General features: G+C 38.6%; 3 protein-coding genes across 3 annotated transcripts in view; 1 reads left to right on the top strand and 2 right to left on the bottom strand.

The window, feature by feature from the left end:
- The first annotated feature begins 162 nt into the window (after positions 1 to 162).
- LOC140925708 (heat shock factor protein 2-like) overlaps positions 163 to 17,500 on the top strand; it is a 26,176-nt gene continuing 8,838 nt past the window's right edge. Inside the window, exons 1-4 of the mRNA XM_073375605.1 lie at positions 163 to 414; positions 598 to 706; positions 3,961 to 4,085; positions 4,340 to 4,379. Coding sequence (XP_073231706.1) covers positions 307 to 414; positions 598 to 706; positions 3,961 to 4,085; positions 4,340 to 4,379 — 382 coding nt within the window. The 5' untranslated portion in view covers positions 163 to 306. The remainder of the gene's footprint in view (positions 415 to 597; positions 707 to 3,960; positions 4,086 to 4,339; positions 4,380 to 17,500) is intronic.
- Positions 6,359 to 9,145, bottom strand: LOC140927415 (uncharacterized). The gene is made up of 3 exons (XM_073377059.1): positions 8,558 to 9,145; positions 7,234 to 8,150; positions 6,359 to 6,960 (listed from the first exon to the last, which is right to left on the bottom strand). The coding sequence occupies exons 1-3, from the start codon at positions 8,890 to 8,892 to the stop codon at positions 6,359 to 6,361; spliced, it is 1,854 nt and encodes a 617-aa protein (XP_073233160.1). The 5' UTR covers positions 8,893 to 9,145.
- On the bottom strand, positions 9,085 to 12,372 carry LOC140927386 (uncharacterized). Its single transcript, XM_073377026.1, has 6 exons — positions 12,246 to 12,372; positions 11,476 to 11,621; positions 10,802 to 10,873; positions 10,539 to 10,653; positions 9,727 to 9,955; positions 9,085 to 9,307 (listed from the first exon to the last, which is right to left on the bottom strand). The coding sequence occupies exons 1-6, from the start codon at positions 12,370 to 12,372 to the stop codon at positions 9,085 to 9,087; spliced, it is 912 nt and encodes a 303-aa protein (XP_073233127.1).

Raw genomic sequence — 17,500 nt, 5'->3', positions numbered from 1 at the left:
CTGCCTCTCGGTCTCCGAGGATGACGATGTATCCGAAATGGCCACATTACACGCGAAAAATGCAAAAATTGCCGCATGGAATCATGGGAAGACTGCATAATCGTCCTTTTATTATGGCCTCGACATCATGTCCTGGCGTTCCAGAATTTTAAGTTCCAGAATTGTATTGGCAGCAACGAGCCTGGGAAGAGGCTTACGATTCTAGACCGGAACAGGACAAGAGACAGAGAGGTTGCAATTTCTCTTTAGCTGTGAAGCTGGCGAAGAGTTCAAGTCTGTCTACTTGGACGACTTACTACAAATGGAATGGCGTTAGAGAGTCACGAAGAGGAAGAATATTTTCCGTCTTTTCCTTCAAAACTGTTTCATATGGTAGAGAATGACAAGTACAATAGGATAATTTGGTGGACCGAGGTGAGACAATATTTTATATTTTTTCTTGTTTAATATGGCCGATGTAGACAATACCGCTTCGTCCCAATGAATGTGAGGGTGCCCACAGTGTACCTTCGGCTTGCAGACCTTCCAATCGTCGACGCGTTGTCATGCAGTTAACATATATGAGTTAAAGTATACACTTTGTTCCTTGTTCTGCAGAATGGAGATGGGTTCTTCATTTGCAAGGAGAGAGAGTTCGTAAAATCAGAAATACTGGACAAGTACAAAGTTAAGAGTTATGGCAGCTTCACACGACAACTCGGCAAATGTAAGTACAGTCCGTGTAATTTTTGTTTTCCTTCCTAAAGACAAGTTGGGCCATGTGCGGAGTTGTGGGGACTCGGGAGGGGGGCATTAAACGGAAGCTTTGGTAGGGTGGTGCTTCTGAGGTCTTTCAAAAGAGCTAAAGGGAAAAATGGAGGAAGCCAAGGAAAGAGGGCAGGGAGCTGGGAAGGTAGGAGGTCTGGACCCTGGGGGTCTGGACCCCCTTGTTCTCCCTGGTATCCTGTTTAATAAGACAAGATGTTTTCAAGGCTGTAGCTCTAAGAACACAAAATGATTCATAATGATAAATTAAATACAAGGTACATCACTGCAACTTATAGGTAAAAAAGTGTGGACCTTCAGTTCATAAGGCTGTTCGGCGACTTTGAAAGAAACAGTTATTTAGCATATTATTTTCATATATAAATGATTGTATTATTATTTAATTTGTCTTTTCACTAAAATTGAGTGCTAAATTGCTTTTCTGTTACTTGGTATGCCTTAATAAGCAGAAATTGTAAAGAACTGGCCACAATGTCATGTAATATCATATAATTACAATAATTTCTAACAAGAAAATTGAAATCCAGAAGTTAAATGTATGTGGTGATGTGTATGTTGAGCAAAATAAATTTAAAATCAGCAGAATTCTTGTCATTTGATTATAAACAAACACTGTCTAGAGATTCCATTAACAGGGTATGTTTTATAATTTTTTTCAATCATGACTAGCTATAGGTTACTTTGCATTATATTTTCAATGTATGCATTCAGGCCATCTGATATTACGTGATGGTGCAATTTCGCACAATTGACCACAAATCGCATCTGATCGCACAATTTGAGGAAAATGGCATAATTCGTAAAAACATGCTGAATTCAAGTAAAGTAAACAATGAATCCTAACTTTAATTGAATGTTTTCCCAATCTTAATGTTATTTAACGTGATTTACCACTAAAGAAAGCCTTGCAAGACACCTGAAACCTTCGATCGCAGTATCTGGGCAGCCATTTTGATTTCAGAGACAAGCAGTGTGGTCAGCGGTGTAAGGGCGTCATGTAATATTAAGCAAGTGCTTAATATTACATAAATAATCAAACAAATTTAACTATTTTGTTTTAAAATAGATGTTTTGTTATTCCTTTTCATTCAAATTGCCTGTTAAACAACATAAAAGTGGTTTTTCTCCTTTGAAACCTGGTAAAACGATGTAAATTAGCCCTGAAGAAATCGCAATAATTTATCGCATAATAGTCCTATCTTATCACACAATCTACCCTGAAAATATTGCACAATTTCTTACTTTTTATCGCACCCTATGAGATAGCCTGTGCGTTGTCTAAGTTTGGTATGCTTAAACTGACTTTCGACTTAGCATTGCTATAATAGTCATATTATAGCATATAATAGTGCAAGTTTTTGTGGTTTCTGTTTTTTTCTCTTACTTTTTATTGCACCCTATGAGATAGCCTGTGCGTTGTCTAAGTTTGGTATGCTTAAACTGACTTTCGACTCAGCATTGCTATAATAGTCATATTATAGCATATAATAGTGCAAGTTTTTGTGGTTTCTGTCAGCTTGGGTGGACTAATTATTCTATAAGACTGACCACTTAAGGTAAACCCTGAACAAGTATGCATGCCCTGTAATTTGATCTTGGCCAGGCTGGTTAAGGTTTCTTGGCAAGCTAGACCAATCTTTGGCCCTGCCAGCGGTGGCCAGTGCAGGCCAATTATAGGCCAAACTTTTCTGCTTTTCCTCGCCGGGCTTTGCCAGTTTTGACCCTGGCCAGCGATGGCCTGTTCAGGCCATGCAGACCTTGTATGTTTTTTGCTTTTCCTTCTCAATTTAGGCCACGGCCAACTGCAGCCAGGCCCGGCCAGGCTGACCCTGTGGCCGCAGGTTACCCATTTTTTTTTTATCCCCTGGCCAACATGGCCAAAGCCCGGCCACAAGCCAGGCTCACCCCGGCTTTCAGGCCAGGCTTTAACCCCGGTCTGGCTGGGTTCCTGATGCAAGGGCATGTACATTAGCTCTTTTTTGGGGGGGATCCTGCAAGATGTCTTTATATGAGTGGTCAGCAGGTAAAAGGAGTCTTGAGAGGCCAGTGGCATCCTATTGGCACTTGCTCTGCTTGCATTCAAAATGGAGATCTTGTTTGCATGGTTAACCCAAATTGCACAACTTGCACCAATTAGCACTAGGCCTGAGATAAATTTTAATCTGGGTTTCATTTTCTTTTTTTTAAAAGTATATAAACTCTTGGATAAATTTGTCTATTCTTTTTAGAAAATCCCATCATCAAATTGTAGACAAAAAGGAACAAAGTTTTGAATTTTCTTCTAAGCTTTGATCATGCATATCTGAATCCAAATTTGCACTAGCCCTGGGTTATCTTGATTAGCTTTTAACAGCCTCAGCATGCCAAGAAATTTGTGTCCGATAGCCCGGGGATAGTGAGGTATAGTAAAGGATAGATAAGGATAGTGAGTGCTTAGTAAACCTCCCAAGGACATGTGCATCCATAAATCGATGGTTGCACTGCTGCAAACTTTTACGGGGAATTTACCAGTAATCTGGCACTGTATGGGGTGCCCAGATCATTCTTTAATTTGCAAAATCTTTTCTTTCTATAATAAACCTTGGTGGGGGGGGGGGGGGGGGAGTAATATAATTTAACCAGTTACTGTTTAGATACACATGTGTACATGTATACAGGACAGGCACAACTTTTTTTATCATTCACCAACTGTCTAACATTACACTGTACACTGCTTAGTCTTTTCCAGAATCCTTTTAGTTGTGAGCATTTTCATGGTTCAAAAACTCAGCATTGGATTTTTAATTGATTTTTTTATTAAGTTTTGGTGTGAGGGCCACTAGGGAGAAAACTAGAATTTTAAAGATCTTTTATTAAAATCACTATTTGTAAATAGGCTTTTTATCATGATTGTTGCAATTTATTATTATCAATTTTGTTTTTAGAGGGCCACTAGGGAGAAAACGTTTCATAGTAATTGGTGTCATCCTCTTAAAATGAAGGTTATATGCGTTTTGTTTTTGGCCTTGCGTGCGCTGTCAGTTTGAAGGATGTTTCGGGTATAACGTATACCCATTCCACGTGGGAATAAAAAACGATTTTCACTTAAGGTTCAAAGGATGCATTATTGACTCGGAAGCTGCCTGACAGTGGTAATTGGTAGCTGCTGGAGATTTTGAAGAACATTTAGTTTTTTATCATTTTAATGTACTCTAGATGGCTTCCATAAAAAACGAAGACCAACCCAAGAGCGAGCAAATGGGCCCTCATCCTATTACTGCCATGACGAAGGTTATTTTAAAAGAGGTTGTAAAGATTTACTCGTGAATATCATTAAAAAGGTTAGTAACACTTTAGGTTAGTATGTGTAACCAACTTACATAGACGTAAACGTATGTGTTAAAAATTACACGTAAGATAATGGTATTATTATATATTTTTAAAAATTTTATTCATCATTAGTCAATGAATAACATCATGAATTTGTTCTTTAATTGTAACATTCCTGAAGCTTCTTGTATAATGGGAGTTTAGTATAATTAAGAGGCTAAACTAGTGATTTTGGATTAAATGTAATTTGTTCTCTCATTTATAGGAAAATCAGGGAACTAAAAAAGAAACATCCTCCAAAGCGGGTAAGGATTAGACAGTACAGAAACCGGGGATTATATGGTTGGCTGTTTGTTGTGTTAAGCAAAAATATTTTTATTATACACATACTGAGAAATACTCAAAAAAAAGCTATGCCGTAAATTTTCGTACGCAAATTAGTTCTAGCCAATCAGAGGAGCGAACGATGGTTTCACACGTGAAAAAAATTGATACGTCCAACCAGAATCGCGAGCGATGTTTTTTCACGTGTGAAAAAAATGATACGTCCAATCAGAAGCCACAGAGGTGTGTGAGTTTCGTGCCAAAATTCCCGCCTTATATTGCAGCTTGCAGCACCGCTTCGCACACATTCAACGAGAAATGTTTTACTCAAAGAGTTTTTCTCGCTAAAAAAGTGAAAAACATTTCGGAAATGGAGTGGAATAGTTTCGTTTGTTTCACTGTCGATAAAGAGAACGGTTTTGAGCCAGCGAAACAACAGCGGATAGGGATAAACAGAACTAGACGTGAGCTTTTGTTGTGCTTTTTGTCGGAGCTACTTTGCCTTTCATTTAAGCTTAAGCTTATATTGAAACCGGCTATTTTACTTAAATTCACTCATATTTAATTGCTCATTCAGAACAAACAGTTAAGATTACTTATAGTTCTTGGATTACCTCATATCCTCACCGTCATTTATGTTTTTAACAAACGGTTTTACTAAAAAGCTGATACTTCGTTTTGGTTGTTATTTTGCGGTAATTGTGTAGTGGCAAATTTTAGCACTTTTGAAAGATTTAAAATAAAAAGGCCGCCAAAATGATGAATTTCTCAGTATGTATATAATAAACACAATACCACATGGAAAGTGCTTTGTACGGTATTTACGCACGAGTTGTTTTTGTATCAGAAATCTTACTCGTTCGCTGCGCGGCACCGCAGAAATACGTTTTGTGACGTCACAGCACCTGGTCAGCGGTATTTGAGTTTGTTCGATCGGATGAAAGAGATCGCTTCCTTCGCTGCGTCTCCGCTTGCACGTGTTTATGAAACGTTGAGGGCGTGTTTATCGTGGAATTTCACGAGCAGTCTTCGCCTTTCTGAGACTAGCTTCCTTTAATCATGTTAAAAGATCGTGACCGAACTAAAGAACCAGTAAATACCGTCAAAGCGAAGTAACTTCGTGTGGGCGCGTTGCCTGGATGCGTGTCAGTACAATGTGCCAGAAGCTACAATGGGGAGCCAGAAAAACAGAAGATTTTAAACAATAAAGACTGGGAAGGTTTTCAAGTGTAGCATTTGCATTTATAACTTGCAATAGAGGTAAGACGCTTTTTGAGAATTCATAAATAATTTTATTGGAGGCGCTAAGCTTACTCAGCTCAGCTACCGTTTTCATGATATTTTGTCGAATCGAATGTTAGAATTTAAGCTTAAGACTTAAAAATAAACGTAAGTTTAAATAATCTGCAGTTTCATAACTATGCCTTTGTCGACTTGGTTTAGCCGTCGACTTCTATTTACATATCAGTGATAATTTTTGCTTTCCGTTTCACATTAAGCTTAAACAATATTATTAGGGGTATACAGTGTAATCTTAATTACAGTATAAACTTAAGCTTTAGCTTAAGTATTATTCATGTTTTCTCGAAACATTACACTGCCGTCTTACAAACAGTGCATCATTCATAGTCGCTAAAGACATTACTATACATTTCATTTTTTACACTTTATGCACTCTCACATTTTCTGAGTTATATTTACCAATAGACCCTTGACGCGTTTATTTTGTATATGTTGTAGTTCTGTGAAAAATGACCTATACACAGTACCTTTGACAACTGCATTCATCAACAGTCGATGTATAGGCAGGAAGGTCAATAATTTTTTTAGTTTTGACTGCAAGTTGTAAGTAAGTTCAACAGTAGTCAATTGACCTCTAAAGTGATACCAGTCTCCATTTTTTAAATCAAGTGGCAATATTTTTACACCTTTTGTCATGATTTCATACACAAGAAACCGCCTACTCTTCATGAGATTCTGCCTGGGCATTGACAGCCAATGTAATCTTATTAACTCTTTCTCTGATGTACTCAATGAATTGTGGTGACTTGAAATACTTGTGGTCTTTTGGTACATCAGGTATTTCTGGATTGGAAGAATTGTTGCCATCATCGTCATCATCATCGTCATTGCCATCACCACCATCTTCCTCAACTTCATTCAGACCGGACAAAAGGCGAATGTTCCAGGCTTGGGACAGCTTCTGGATATCAGCAGTCAAGTTACGAAGACAAATGATGCATCCAAGACTGTTGCCATTCTCATCGGACATGCAGGGAGAATGGAATGTATGGCCACATGTCAGTCGCTGGATGTTTGAATGAGAAGGATGATGGCATGCTTCTGAATCACAGTCTAGCTGAGGATTTGGTCGGCTAGAAGGCCATCTGTACCCTAGAGGTAATGACTTGACAGTGAATTCTGTCTGAAAACTTGCTAGGTAGTATGGTTCTTTGCCATATGGACGGCCAGCTCTGTTTAGTGGTCTTGGCAGCATGTAGGATTTACCCAGATTCAATGCAACTCTCTCAAACATAGCCATAATGCCTTCAGATGCTAAACCTGAAAAAATCATACAATTTGAAAGAAAATCATCATTAAAAAAAAAATTTGTCTTTGGTAACAGGCATGTAACATTGTAGGTTGAAAGTACAACAATCAGTCTTTTCACCGATTTATATGTTGTGGTTATTTTATCCTTGGTTTAAATTTTATTTTTCTTTGTTTTTGGGTATGGTAATGTATGATGATAAGTTTTAAACAAAGGAAAATAAAAATTTAAACCAAGGATTAAGTTAAACCACAACATATATATACATGGAGGCTTTTACTTACCTGAAAGCAAAAGCAAGTCTTGGTCACTATATCCTCTTACACATTGTGGAACATAACTTCTTTCAAAGCCATCCTCTTCAAAGTTTGATCTGGCAATAAGTCTGGCCGTTTCTTGAATTTTTGCTCCTTTGTCTGTCTTTCTTATTTTGGATCTTAACTTTGAGTGAAAGATTTCAACCTTCTTTTCATTCAGGACTGGACATAAGGTACCCTTGGCATCATAATATTCGGGAAAGTTTGTCTGCTGGTGCTGTACATCGCTGAGCCATGAAAGTGATGCTTTATTGTAGTGATGGCGGTCCATGGCTACAAACATGATGGCCAGGCGCTTCATTGACAATGTCAGCTCTTCAAATTGCCCTCCTCTAACTATAACTGGGTAGTGCAGGAAACACAAAGGAATAAGCTCCTCAAAGAGATGAAGTAGGCAAGTATATTCAGTGTCCTTGCTTAGTCCGAAGGCCTGAATAACCTGGCTACGGATGTTCAGCCAACCACAGAATGATAGTGTGATACACAGTGCTACTTTATCTGGCCTGGGCTTTTCAGGCAGTCTTACCCTTTGGCCAAAAACTGATCCATAGATCTCTTTGAAGATGGGATAATACTGCTTTACAACATCTTCTGAACTATTCAAGTAGACATGAAACTGTCCCAGCTCAGGAATCAGGGATGTAATTTCTTGATCCAAGTCAGCATGGCAAACAATCTTCTTCTGATGGTACCATGTGGGCCAGTCACCAACTGTAGGTGCCACATGTAATTTTAGGAAATCTCTGAACTCTGGAATGGTGTCAAAAATGTACTGATGACAGGCCTGGTAGTCATCTTTACTGTGCAGATTTTGTTCGATTTCATCGATTAGTATGGTGGATTTTAACATTTGGCATTCTTCATGGTCCTCTCTTGAGTAGACTCTGCAATAAAAAAGTCATATGTGGCTAAGTGTTAACATTTTAGTAAAAAAGGAATTTACAAGGTAACTTCTAGTAGATTAAATAAATAAATTATGAATTCTTATATTTTTGAACTGCAGCTGAAGATATGGAAGTGAATGTGATCCTCACAGTTGAATGAAGAACATTGTGAGTGTAATTACACTGTAGCCTGTGTTGTACATGTAAACAAACCAAGTTTAGGTTTAGTTTCGTCTGCAGCACAGGCTACCTACAAGTAAGTAGCTGAAAAAATAATTCAGGCTTGACTAAAGAGTTAACTCTACCAATCAAGGCAAATGGGGCAGTCACACTGCAGTTCTTATTATACCAGGTGATGGAAGTGACATTTTGGACTTCTAATAAAAGAATTTAGTCTACTTGCTTACCGTAGTTCCTTCATGGACTGCTGCATCTTACATAGATCGATCTCCTTGTATGGCAGAGGCAAACTCTCCAAGAAAAAGCGTTCACTATAGTGTGGCCAGAATTCCCTCATTTCATTAACCACTGCATCACTTGAAATTCCACCTCTGCAGACCTTTGGTGCACCACCACCTTCTGAAACCATGACACGTCGGTGGATGTTGGCTGGCTCAACGGGACGAGGAACTGCGGGAACAGAAGACTGGATGTCCAAAAGAAGAGTCGCCATATGAACAGCATTGGTGAGTATTCTTTTGGTTGGTGTTTTGATTGCATTAATGTTATGGAAATCGTCCATAGATAGTATCTGAAAAGATTTCTGTTAAGACAAAGTTGAAAAGGAAAGAAAATGATTAGAAATAATTATATTATACTTTATAAAGATCTCAAAATCACAGGCTTAATTTGTAGGTAGAAAATGCTTTTTTATCATACAGATTGTTGTTGTGTTTTGTAACTACATTGGTGAGGACCTTTAGGAACATTTTTTTCAATTTCTATCATGTATTATTTTTACCTTTTGAAAAGCTTCACAAGCCATTTGTTTAGCCCTCGTCAAATGGTCAGATGCCATTTTGTGCTTCTGATGAGTCTTGGTTTTTTCATCTCTTGCAAATCCCAACACTTTACCAAGGGCCATACCACTAGATGACAGACCATTAAGTTCCAAGAAGATGGAGCTTTCATCCATAAATTCGCCGTGTCTCTGATTTCTGAAAGTCATACCCAATAGACTTGACACATTTAGCATTAGTAAGTCACATATTTTCCGAAAAAACTAGGAAATAATATTGAACTCTCAATCTCATCGCTTGTATATTCCATAGAAAGTACTTCACGTAGGTACGTTTACAGACAATTATTATTATACATATAGTAGTGTAGATCAGTATTGTAATATATTATCTACAGCGGAAGATGATATTCAAGTCAGGAAAAAAGTGTTACTAGTACTAAATCCCCACCTTTCCCACAATATTGCTATAATGATGTCTCCCCACTTCTGCCTCCAATGATCATGAGGTTTGGATAAGATTCTTTGAATGGGATTCCAGATAAATCATTTGTGAATGCTTTAGGCCTTGTGACTTTCTATATATGTAGTTACCAAAATTATTGCACCCTTAAGTACCTGTAATATAGAAGCTGCCATATAAGAGCTGTTGTTCTCTTCTCTTGCAGGTTGGCCCTTTTTTCACCATGACGCTCTGATAAGATACTGTCAAGGATTTCCTTGTATAGTGTAGGGGCATTGGACTCAAGGAACTCTTTAAAAACTGGTTGACTCACTAGTCTTTTTCGATCTTCACATTTGTCCATTTGTCTACTTAGGGCATCAACTTGTTCTTTGAATGTGGGTTCTGTCACAGTTAATGACTGATTAGTACTAAGAATTATTGCTTTAAAGTACCTTAAAGATGTGTTACAAATAGATGTAATTCAAAAATCGTTTATTATAATATACACTGTATTATATATCTGATATGCTAATGATGTGACCAATTTTCTTAGCCAAAATAACCCAAATCTAAATACATGTATTAGTGCGTGAATGGATAAATGTGCCTCGAGAGATTTTTAAGCTGTTTGATAATAAAGTCACAGTTCTCTCTTTATTAAGTCTAAAACACTCAGCTGTGACTGGTGTTTTAAACTTGATAAAGCATTCCTGCTTGTTCATTTAACTGTACACATTATTTTTATTATTTTTTATTATAACCATGAAGCCCCTAACTTAGGAATTATAATTATGTGTAGTGGTTTAATTTTATCCTATGGCTCAAATTTATTTTTCTTTGTTTTGGGGTATGGTAATGTGTGATAATGAGTTTCAAACCAACGATAAATTTAAACCACAGCATAAAAGTTATGTTTTTGGCATGAACATAATAATAGTACTGCATTATCTCTAACAACACTCAGAGTAAGGGTGTCTACATTCACCATTTAACTTTTCCTGAATATTTTTCCATGTGGATGCTTCAATCATGATGTCACCATCTTCTCCAACCAACATTGGACCATACTGCCCTTCTGCAATAGTCCAGTAATGAGAATTCTGCTGATGGCACACAAGAATAGACAATATGAAGAGTCAAAATTAATGTTTCATTTTGTTTGAAATACATACAAGTACTCTACTCTTTAAAGCCAGTACAGGAAATTATTTTATAAAACACAGTCACTTAAGAAAATTATTCCTATACCACTGTTTGTGGCTCCAGCTCTGGTTCAGCTGTGGGTCCTACATGTAAAGCTTTGTTGTTTCCTTCAGAAGCCTGAAAAATGATAATTAAATTTTAGGTCAATGTTATCATGGCTTTATAAAATAATAAAGCTTTATGCAGAATTTCATGGTGATTCAGGTTCTCTCTCTCCTTGGAGTATTTTTTACCAGCCTTTTCATTATATTGTTTTGTTATGTCCTTTTTACCACCTGTGCTTTTTAAATATTGGAAATAAAGTTTGATTTCTCTTCACAATAATTATCTCTAACAACCCTAGGGAGAAAAAAATGTGAGGGAGAGTATTGGATGCCAAACAGTGTTAAAAATTTTTCTGACAAAACTCTTTTGCTTTTCAAAACGGATAGTATCATTTACAATTTTTGTGAATGTTCATGTCCCAAGTTATTAGCTTATATCAATTTACAAACTTGCTGTAGGTAGTATTGGGTAATCACAAACTTTGACAACACAAAAAATTTAAGACAATTTTGTAAACGGTCAATGTGATAACTATTATTATAGGAAAAAGACACTTGAGGTAAGTAAATAAACTCTGAAGTACACAACACTAATAAATAAATCAATATCAAAGGATCATTCCAGGTCTTCTTCGAACAACATCCTACAAAAAATGAACATATTAAGAAAATTACCTGCGTGTGATCTTGTTGACTACATTTAGTAGCGATGTTTTCCGATTTGTCACTTTTTGGCCAGTTTTGTATTCTTTGCGGAGCTTCACTGCGACATTTGTTGCACCACCGTGTTCCAGGTTGATAATTAGGAAAATTAAAACCAGCTTGGTCAAGAGTGGGAAAGAAATGATGAGGAATCGCGTGGCCGTGCAGCCTTGAAGAGTGTCCCCAAGTAGATGGACACGAGCATCTCCTGTCGTCCTCTCTTCGAATTTTATCAAAATGGCGCTGACAAACCATTTCATTAGCCTGCAGACCACCAGCTCTACATACTTGAGGGTTTGCTTTTCTTAAAATACCGCTACAGCCATCGGAAAGCCTCCTGGTTTTGGCCTTTGAACACAGCATTTTCTTCAAAACAAAATTCGTATGTTGCGAAGACCAAAGCGCCGCGATAGTCTTACGTGAGACAACAATTTCATATGCTGTGCAAGCTCAGTTTAACTCTGGCATAATATAAAATATGGAATACGAATAATAGAAACGATAGGTGAAGTTCAGGCGCTAAGTTTGCAGTTTTCGCTCTAAGTTTTGGGGTTTTTCATCGCAAACCGGGCTCGCGTTGAAAACCAATTTAAAGTTGCCGGTGTTTTTAATTTTAAAAGGCGATGACGCTGACCAGCAAAATACTGCATCGCGCCTTCAAAAACGTATTTCTGCGGTGCCCTCGCTGCGCTCACTCGTTCGATTTCTGATACGTCAACAACTCTCCGGGTTAAGGGTTGTACCTGCTTCATCAAGCTTTTTGAGTACTGCTCGCACTCTTTCGTCATGTTCGTTTTGTGTTTTTCCATGGATAAGCATGTCATCTATCACAGAAATATGCCCATCCAATCCTTCCAGGATCTGAGTCATCTTTTTCTGATAATGTTCAGGAGCAGACTTGATACCAAAGGATATTCGGTTAAAACAAAATCTTCCGAAGGTTGTGATAAATGTGGTTAGCAAACCAGAGTCTGGGTCTAATTTCTGTCGTCAAAATCCCGAATTGCAGTCCAATTTGGGAAAGTACTTGCATGTATTCTTTAATTTGAGCCAGCATGTTTTCAGTCTTGGGTATTGGATAGGTTTCTCTTAACACGCTTTCACTGAGTTTTTTTGAGGTCTAAACACATGCGGATTTTGCCATCAGGTTTGGGGACGACTACCATGCCTGCACACCAGTCGGTGGGGATGTCTACGTTAGAAATGACCCCCAGGTTTTCCATACGCTCTAATTGTGCTTTCAATTTACTCATCAGGGGTAGTAGTGCTACTCTTCGAGGTGTTGTTAAAGCAAAAGGAGTCGAATCGGGTTGTTGTGTTTCAATTTAATCTGGAATTCTCCCTTTAATTCTCCCAGTCCTTTAAACAATCTTGGGTGATTTGCTTTAACTTCTGCTTCGATGCTGTTGTACGACAAGTCAGGATTAGTTTTAGGGCGAAACAACAGCGGAAAGGGATAAGCAGAACTAGACGTAAGCTGTTGTTGTGCTTTTTGTCGGAGCTGCTTTGCCTTTCATTTAAGCTTAAGCTTATATTGAAACCGGCCATTTTACTTAAATTCACTCATTTTCAATTGCACATTCAGAACAAACAGTTAAGATTACTTATAGTTCTTGGATTACCTCATATCCTCACCGTCATTTATGTTTTTAACAAACGTGTTTACTAAAAAGCTGATACTTCGTTTTGGTTGTCATTTTGCGGTAAGTGTGTAGTGGCAAATTTTAGCATTTTTGAAAGATTTGAAATAAAAAGGCCGCCAAGATGATGAATTTCTCAGTATGTATATAATAAACACAATACCACATGGAAAGTGCTTTGTACGGTATTTACGCACGAGTTGTTTTTGTATCAGAAATCTTACTCGTTCGCTGCGCTCACTCGTTCGATTTCTGATACGTCAACAACTCGTGCGTAAATACCGTACGCCAGCACTTTCCATGGAGTATTCTCTATTGATTCAACTTCAAAGAACAATCTATACAAACAGGTGAGTATAATGTATCCATTCAACGTCAAGAAAGTCCTTTTTATTCAAGAATTTTATATTGATTCAAGAAAATAATATTCATTCAACAAATTCAGTTTTGTTCATTTAACAAATTTATATTTATTCAACAAAACCACATTATTTGTTCAAGAAAACATATTCATAAGTAGGTTGAGTATGATAGTTCGGGTGAGCGTAGCCCTGAATAGGACTGTTGTTGTCGTCAGTGACTGACGTTTCGACAACCAGTGCGGTAGTCATCTTTAGAGTCAAAGTGAGTTGTATCACGTCAGTTGATGGTATTAAGCTCTCAGGTTATTGACCTGATTGGTCAATTAAGTCGCGATGTTAGTGGTCATCTGTCAGTTAAGCCGTGATGTTATTGGCTGTGAAGACTCGTAATGTCATTGGTGCGTTTCGATCCGTCTATTGTCAGTTAAACATTCGTCTACTGGTAGTCAAATTGTCAGCTGCCCAGTCGTTCTCTCGTGGTTAATTTTGCTTGATTCTGTCAATAAGTCGTTTGTACGGTGCCGGTAACTCTGTTGACTACGATTCAGTGGCGTTTGTTCTTAAGTTAGTAAACCAGCTTTCTAAAGTACGTCGTTGATAGTAGTAAATGTATTAAGAATACATAATACGTATCGCAAAGTCCCAGTCGATTTGATATTTCGTCTGAAAATGGTGCTCAGCAATGTGATTATTGTTGGTGTGCAGTTTTCTCTAAAAATCATTTATTCTCTCGACTCAAGCCTTGCTAAACAGTAATAAGAAGTCTCATGTTACATAGGTTACGTCACGAGACGAACAAAAACCTGACATCCCCCTTTCGGGAAATCGAAAGAAAACATAAATCAAATGAAACCAGTCTCTTTTTACATTCTATAATGCAATAAAATAAAACCGAAAAGAAAATCATACGAAGCGTCTCAGTCCGGTTTTCTTACTTTTGTCTTCAAAGAGTCTTTCCATGACCTAAGCCTATTTTTGAAGGTCCAATCGTTTTGGCGGAATAACAGTTCTGCCTGAACGAGTTACTGTGAAATTGCTCGAACTTTCACACTTGGGCAGGTCATCTCGTTTTTCTTTCTCCAGCTTAGGAGCAGGGGTTGGGGTTTCAACCAGTTGTCTCCTATTTCTCCGCAGAAGGGATTGGTCGGTTTTAACCACGTGCGATCCAGGTTCGGGGGATTTCTGCACTATAACAGCAGGGGCACTCCGGTCTGTCACCCAAACTTTTTCGCCTGGTTCTAGCACAGGTAGAACTGAAGCACGATGTCACCAGTTGTAGTTTTTTGCTTGCTTGTGCTTGTACTCCAGCTCAACTTTTCTCAACTGCTCTGTTTCTGGCCATTTAGTGTTAATTTCTCTGGAGCCAACGGAAGTGTAGAACGTAGTTTTTTTCCCATCAGTAGCTCTGCAGGGGTGTACCCATTGCGCAGTGGCATAGACCTGTATGACAATAGTGCCAAATAAGGATCTTCAGGCTTGGTTATCAGGTCTTTAGGCGTCTGAACAGCTCTTTCTGCTTTCCCATTGCTTTGCAGGTAGCGAGGACTACTGGTTAGGTGAGTAAATCTTCATTCTTCAGCACATTTGGAGAATGTAGCGGCTGAAAACTGTAGACCATTATCAGATATAATGATCTCTGGGATGCCAAGAAGACTGAAGCACGACTTCAGATGATTGATTGCACTTTATCAGGTGCTTTTTAAGGAGGCCATTTAGAAGGATCTTAATTATCAATATTGATTATATACTCTCTACCACTATGGTGAAAAAGGTCGACGCCTATCTTCTGCCATGGTCGTTCTGGAAGTGTCAATGGCGTCATGGGTTCAGCATGGTTTCTTTCTGTTTGCGGCATGCTGTGCACGTGGTAACCATATCTTCGATTTGCTTTCTCAGACCTGGCCACCATACAGAGTCACGAACTCTTTCACGAAATTTGTGGCTTCTTTGGTGTCCTACATGAATTTTGTCCAGGATGTCTAATCGAATATATGTAGGGATGATGATTGTCTGATCTTTCAGAAAAATCTCTTTGGACAGTAATAGTAGCCCCCTCGGACCAATATGGTTTCAATGAGGTGTTCAGTTTTGATTTATCTGGCCAGCCTTCGGTACAGAATTCAAACAGATTCCTGCATACTTCATCATTCTGTTGGTGAAGTCTTAACTCATCCAGTTTTCTCTCTGTCGCTGGAAAGTTCTCCAAGATGTGTGAAACGTACAAGTTTCATCTTCTTTGAAAGTTGCTTACTTAGGGGTGCTCTTGAAAGGGCATCTGCAGTCACCGAATCTTTCCCAGCGGCATGTAGTATCTTGAACGAATACTTTGTCAGTCTCATTGGAAATCTTTGAATTCTTGGGGTATTCATCCAGGGTTTTTCAACCAAAGAGAGGCACAAGTGGTTTATGATCGGTTTCAGTTAGGATATCTTTGCCCACGATATAATCGTTGAACTTCTCACATGCTGAGGTTATTGCAAGCGCCTCCTTTTCGATTTGGGCGTATCTTTGTTCTGTACTGGTCATGGACCTTGACCCGTAGGCAACAGGCTTTTTCTCTTTGTTGTCTTGCTCTTGCACAAGTACAGCGCCAAGGCCTAATTATGATGCATTAGCTGATAACATGGTGACGTTTTGGGGATCGTAATGAGCGAGGACGGGTGTTGAATTAAGCTCATCCTTGAGTTAATTAAAAGATTCTTTCTGTGCTTGTCCCCAGTGAAACTGCAATCTCTTACACTTAACTTGGGTCACACTGCTCTGATACATGTCTTTCTCTCGTCCAATGTTGTTCTGAAATGTTTTTTTTTGGTAGACTTGTCCAAGTTCGAGCCAACATTGAGGGGAAAGGGAAAAGGAGGTCGAGCACAACATGTCAACGTTATTCCTCCAACTGACCCAGGTTCTAAAGTCACAAATTGTGGTTCTTCTTACTAAGGAGATCTCTGAATGGTTTTGTTTTCTCTGTCAGGTGGGGAATGAATCTCCCAAGTTGATTGACCATTCCTAGAAATCGCTGTAGGTCACTAACATTTTGGGGTGTGGCCGTTCCTTGAACGGACTCCACCTTCTCAGGTCTGTCTTTATGCCGTCTTCGCTGATCACGTGTCCAGCAAATTTGACTTTTCTCTTGGAACATTCGCAATTCTCCGGGTTAAGGGTTGTACCTGCTTCATCAAGCTTTTTGAGTACTGCTCGCACTCTTTCGTCATGTTCTTTTTGTGTTTTTCCATGGATAAGCATGTCATCTATGATAGAAATATGCCCATCCAATCCCTCCAGGATCTGAGTGATCTTTTTCTGATAATGTTCAGGAGCAGACTTGATACCAAAGGGCATTCGGTTAAAACAAAATCTTCCGAAGGTTGTGATAAATGTGGTTAGCAAACCAGAGTCTGGGTCTAATTTCTGTTGTCAAAATCCCGAATTGCAGTCCAATTTGGGGAAGTACTTGGATTCTTTAATTTGAGCCAGCATGTTTTCAGTCTTGGGTATTGGATAGGTTTCTCTTAACACGCTTTCATTGAGTTTTTTTGAGGTCTAAACACATGCGGATTTTGCCATCAGGTTTGGGGACGACAACCATGCCTGCACACCAGTCGGTGGGGATGTCTACGTTAGAAATGACTCCCAGGTTTTCCATACGCTCTAATTGTGCTTTCAATTTACTCATCAGGGGTAGTAGTGCTACTCTTCGAGGTAGTGTTAAAGCAAAAGGAGTCGAATCGGGTTGTTGTGTTTCAATTTAATCTGGAATTCTCCCTTTAATTCTCCCAGTCCTTTAAGCAATCTTGGGTGATTTGCTTGAGCTTCTGCTTCCATGCCATTGTAGGACAAGTCAGGATTAGTTTTAGGGCTTCAATTGCTTGTTTTCCTAACAGGGGTTCTTTAAGATTTGCAACCACGTTAAATATCTTGTCGTGTTTGCGTGCCATTTCCGGTCCTTAGGTTTCCCGTTACAACGCCTGTCACGGACAGTTTTGCCTGACGAGGGCC

The sequence above is a fragment of the Porites lutea genome, chromosome 2, assembly GCF_958299795.1.
Source record: "Porites lutea chromosome 2, jaPorLute2.1, whole genome shotgun sequence".
NCBI lineage: Eukaryota > Metazoa > Cnidaria > Anthozoa > Scleractinia > Poritidae > Porites > Porites lutea.
Note: the sequence above shows the minus strand (reverse complement) of the source record. Positions and strands in the feature narration are given on the sequence as shown.

Bases quoted from the DNA above. Each gene is read 5' to 3' on its own strand.
- LOC140927415 (XM_073377059.1), bottom strand. From the start codon at position 8,892: ATGGACGATTTCCATAACATTAATGCAATCAAAACACCAACCAAAAGA. The intron at 8,151-8,557 runs GTAAGCAAGTAG...TTTTTATTGCAG, and splicing joins CAGTCCATGAAGGAACTACG to AGTCTACTCAAGAGAGGACC. The intron at 6,961-7,233 runs GTAAGTAAAAGC...TGATTTTTTCAG, and splicing joins AGACTTGCTTTTGCTTTCAG to GTTTAGCATCTGAAGGCATT.
- LOC140927386 (XM_073377026.1), bottom strand. From the start codon at position 12,372: ATGACTCAGATCCTGGAAGGATTGGATGGGCATATTTCTGTGATAGAT. The intron at 9,956-10,538 runs GTGAATGTAGAC...TAACTGTGACAG, and splicing joins TATTCAGGAAAAGTTAAATG to AACCCACATTCAAAGAACAA. The intron at 9,308-9,726 runs GTACTTAAGGGT...TATGACTTTCAG, and splicing joins TGGCAGCTTCTATATTACAG to AAATCAGAGACACGGCGAAT.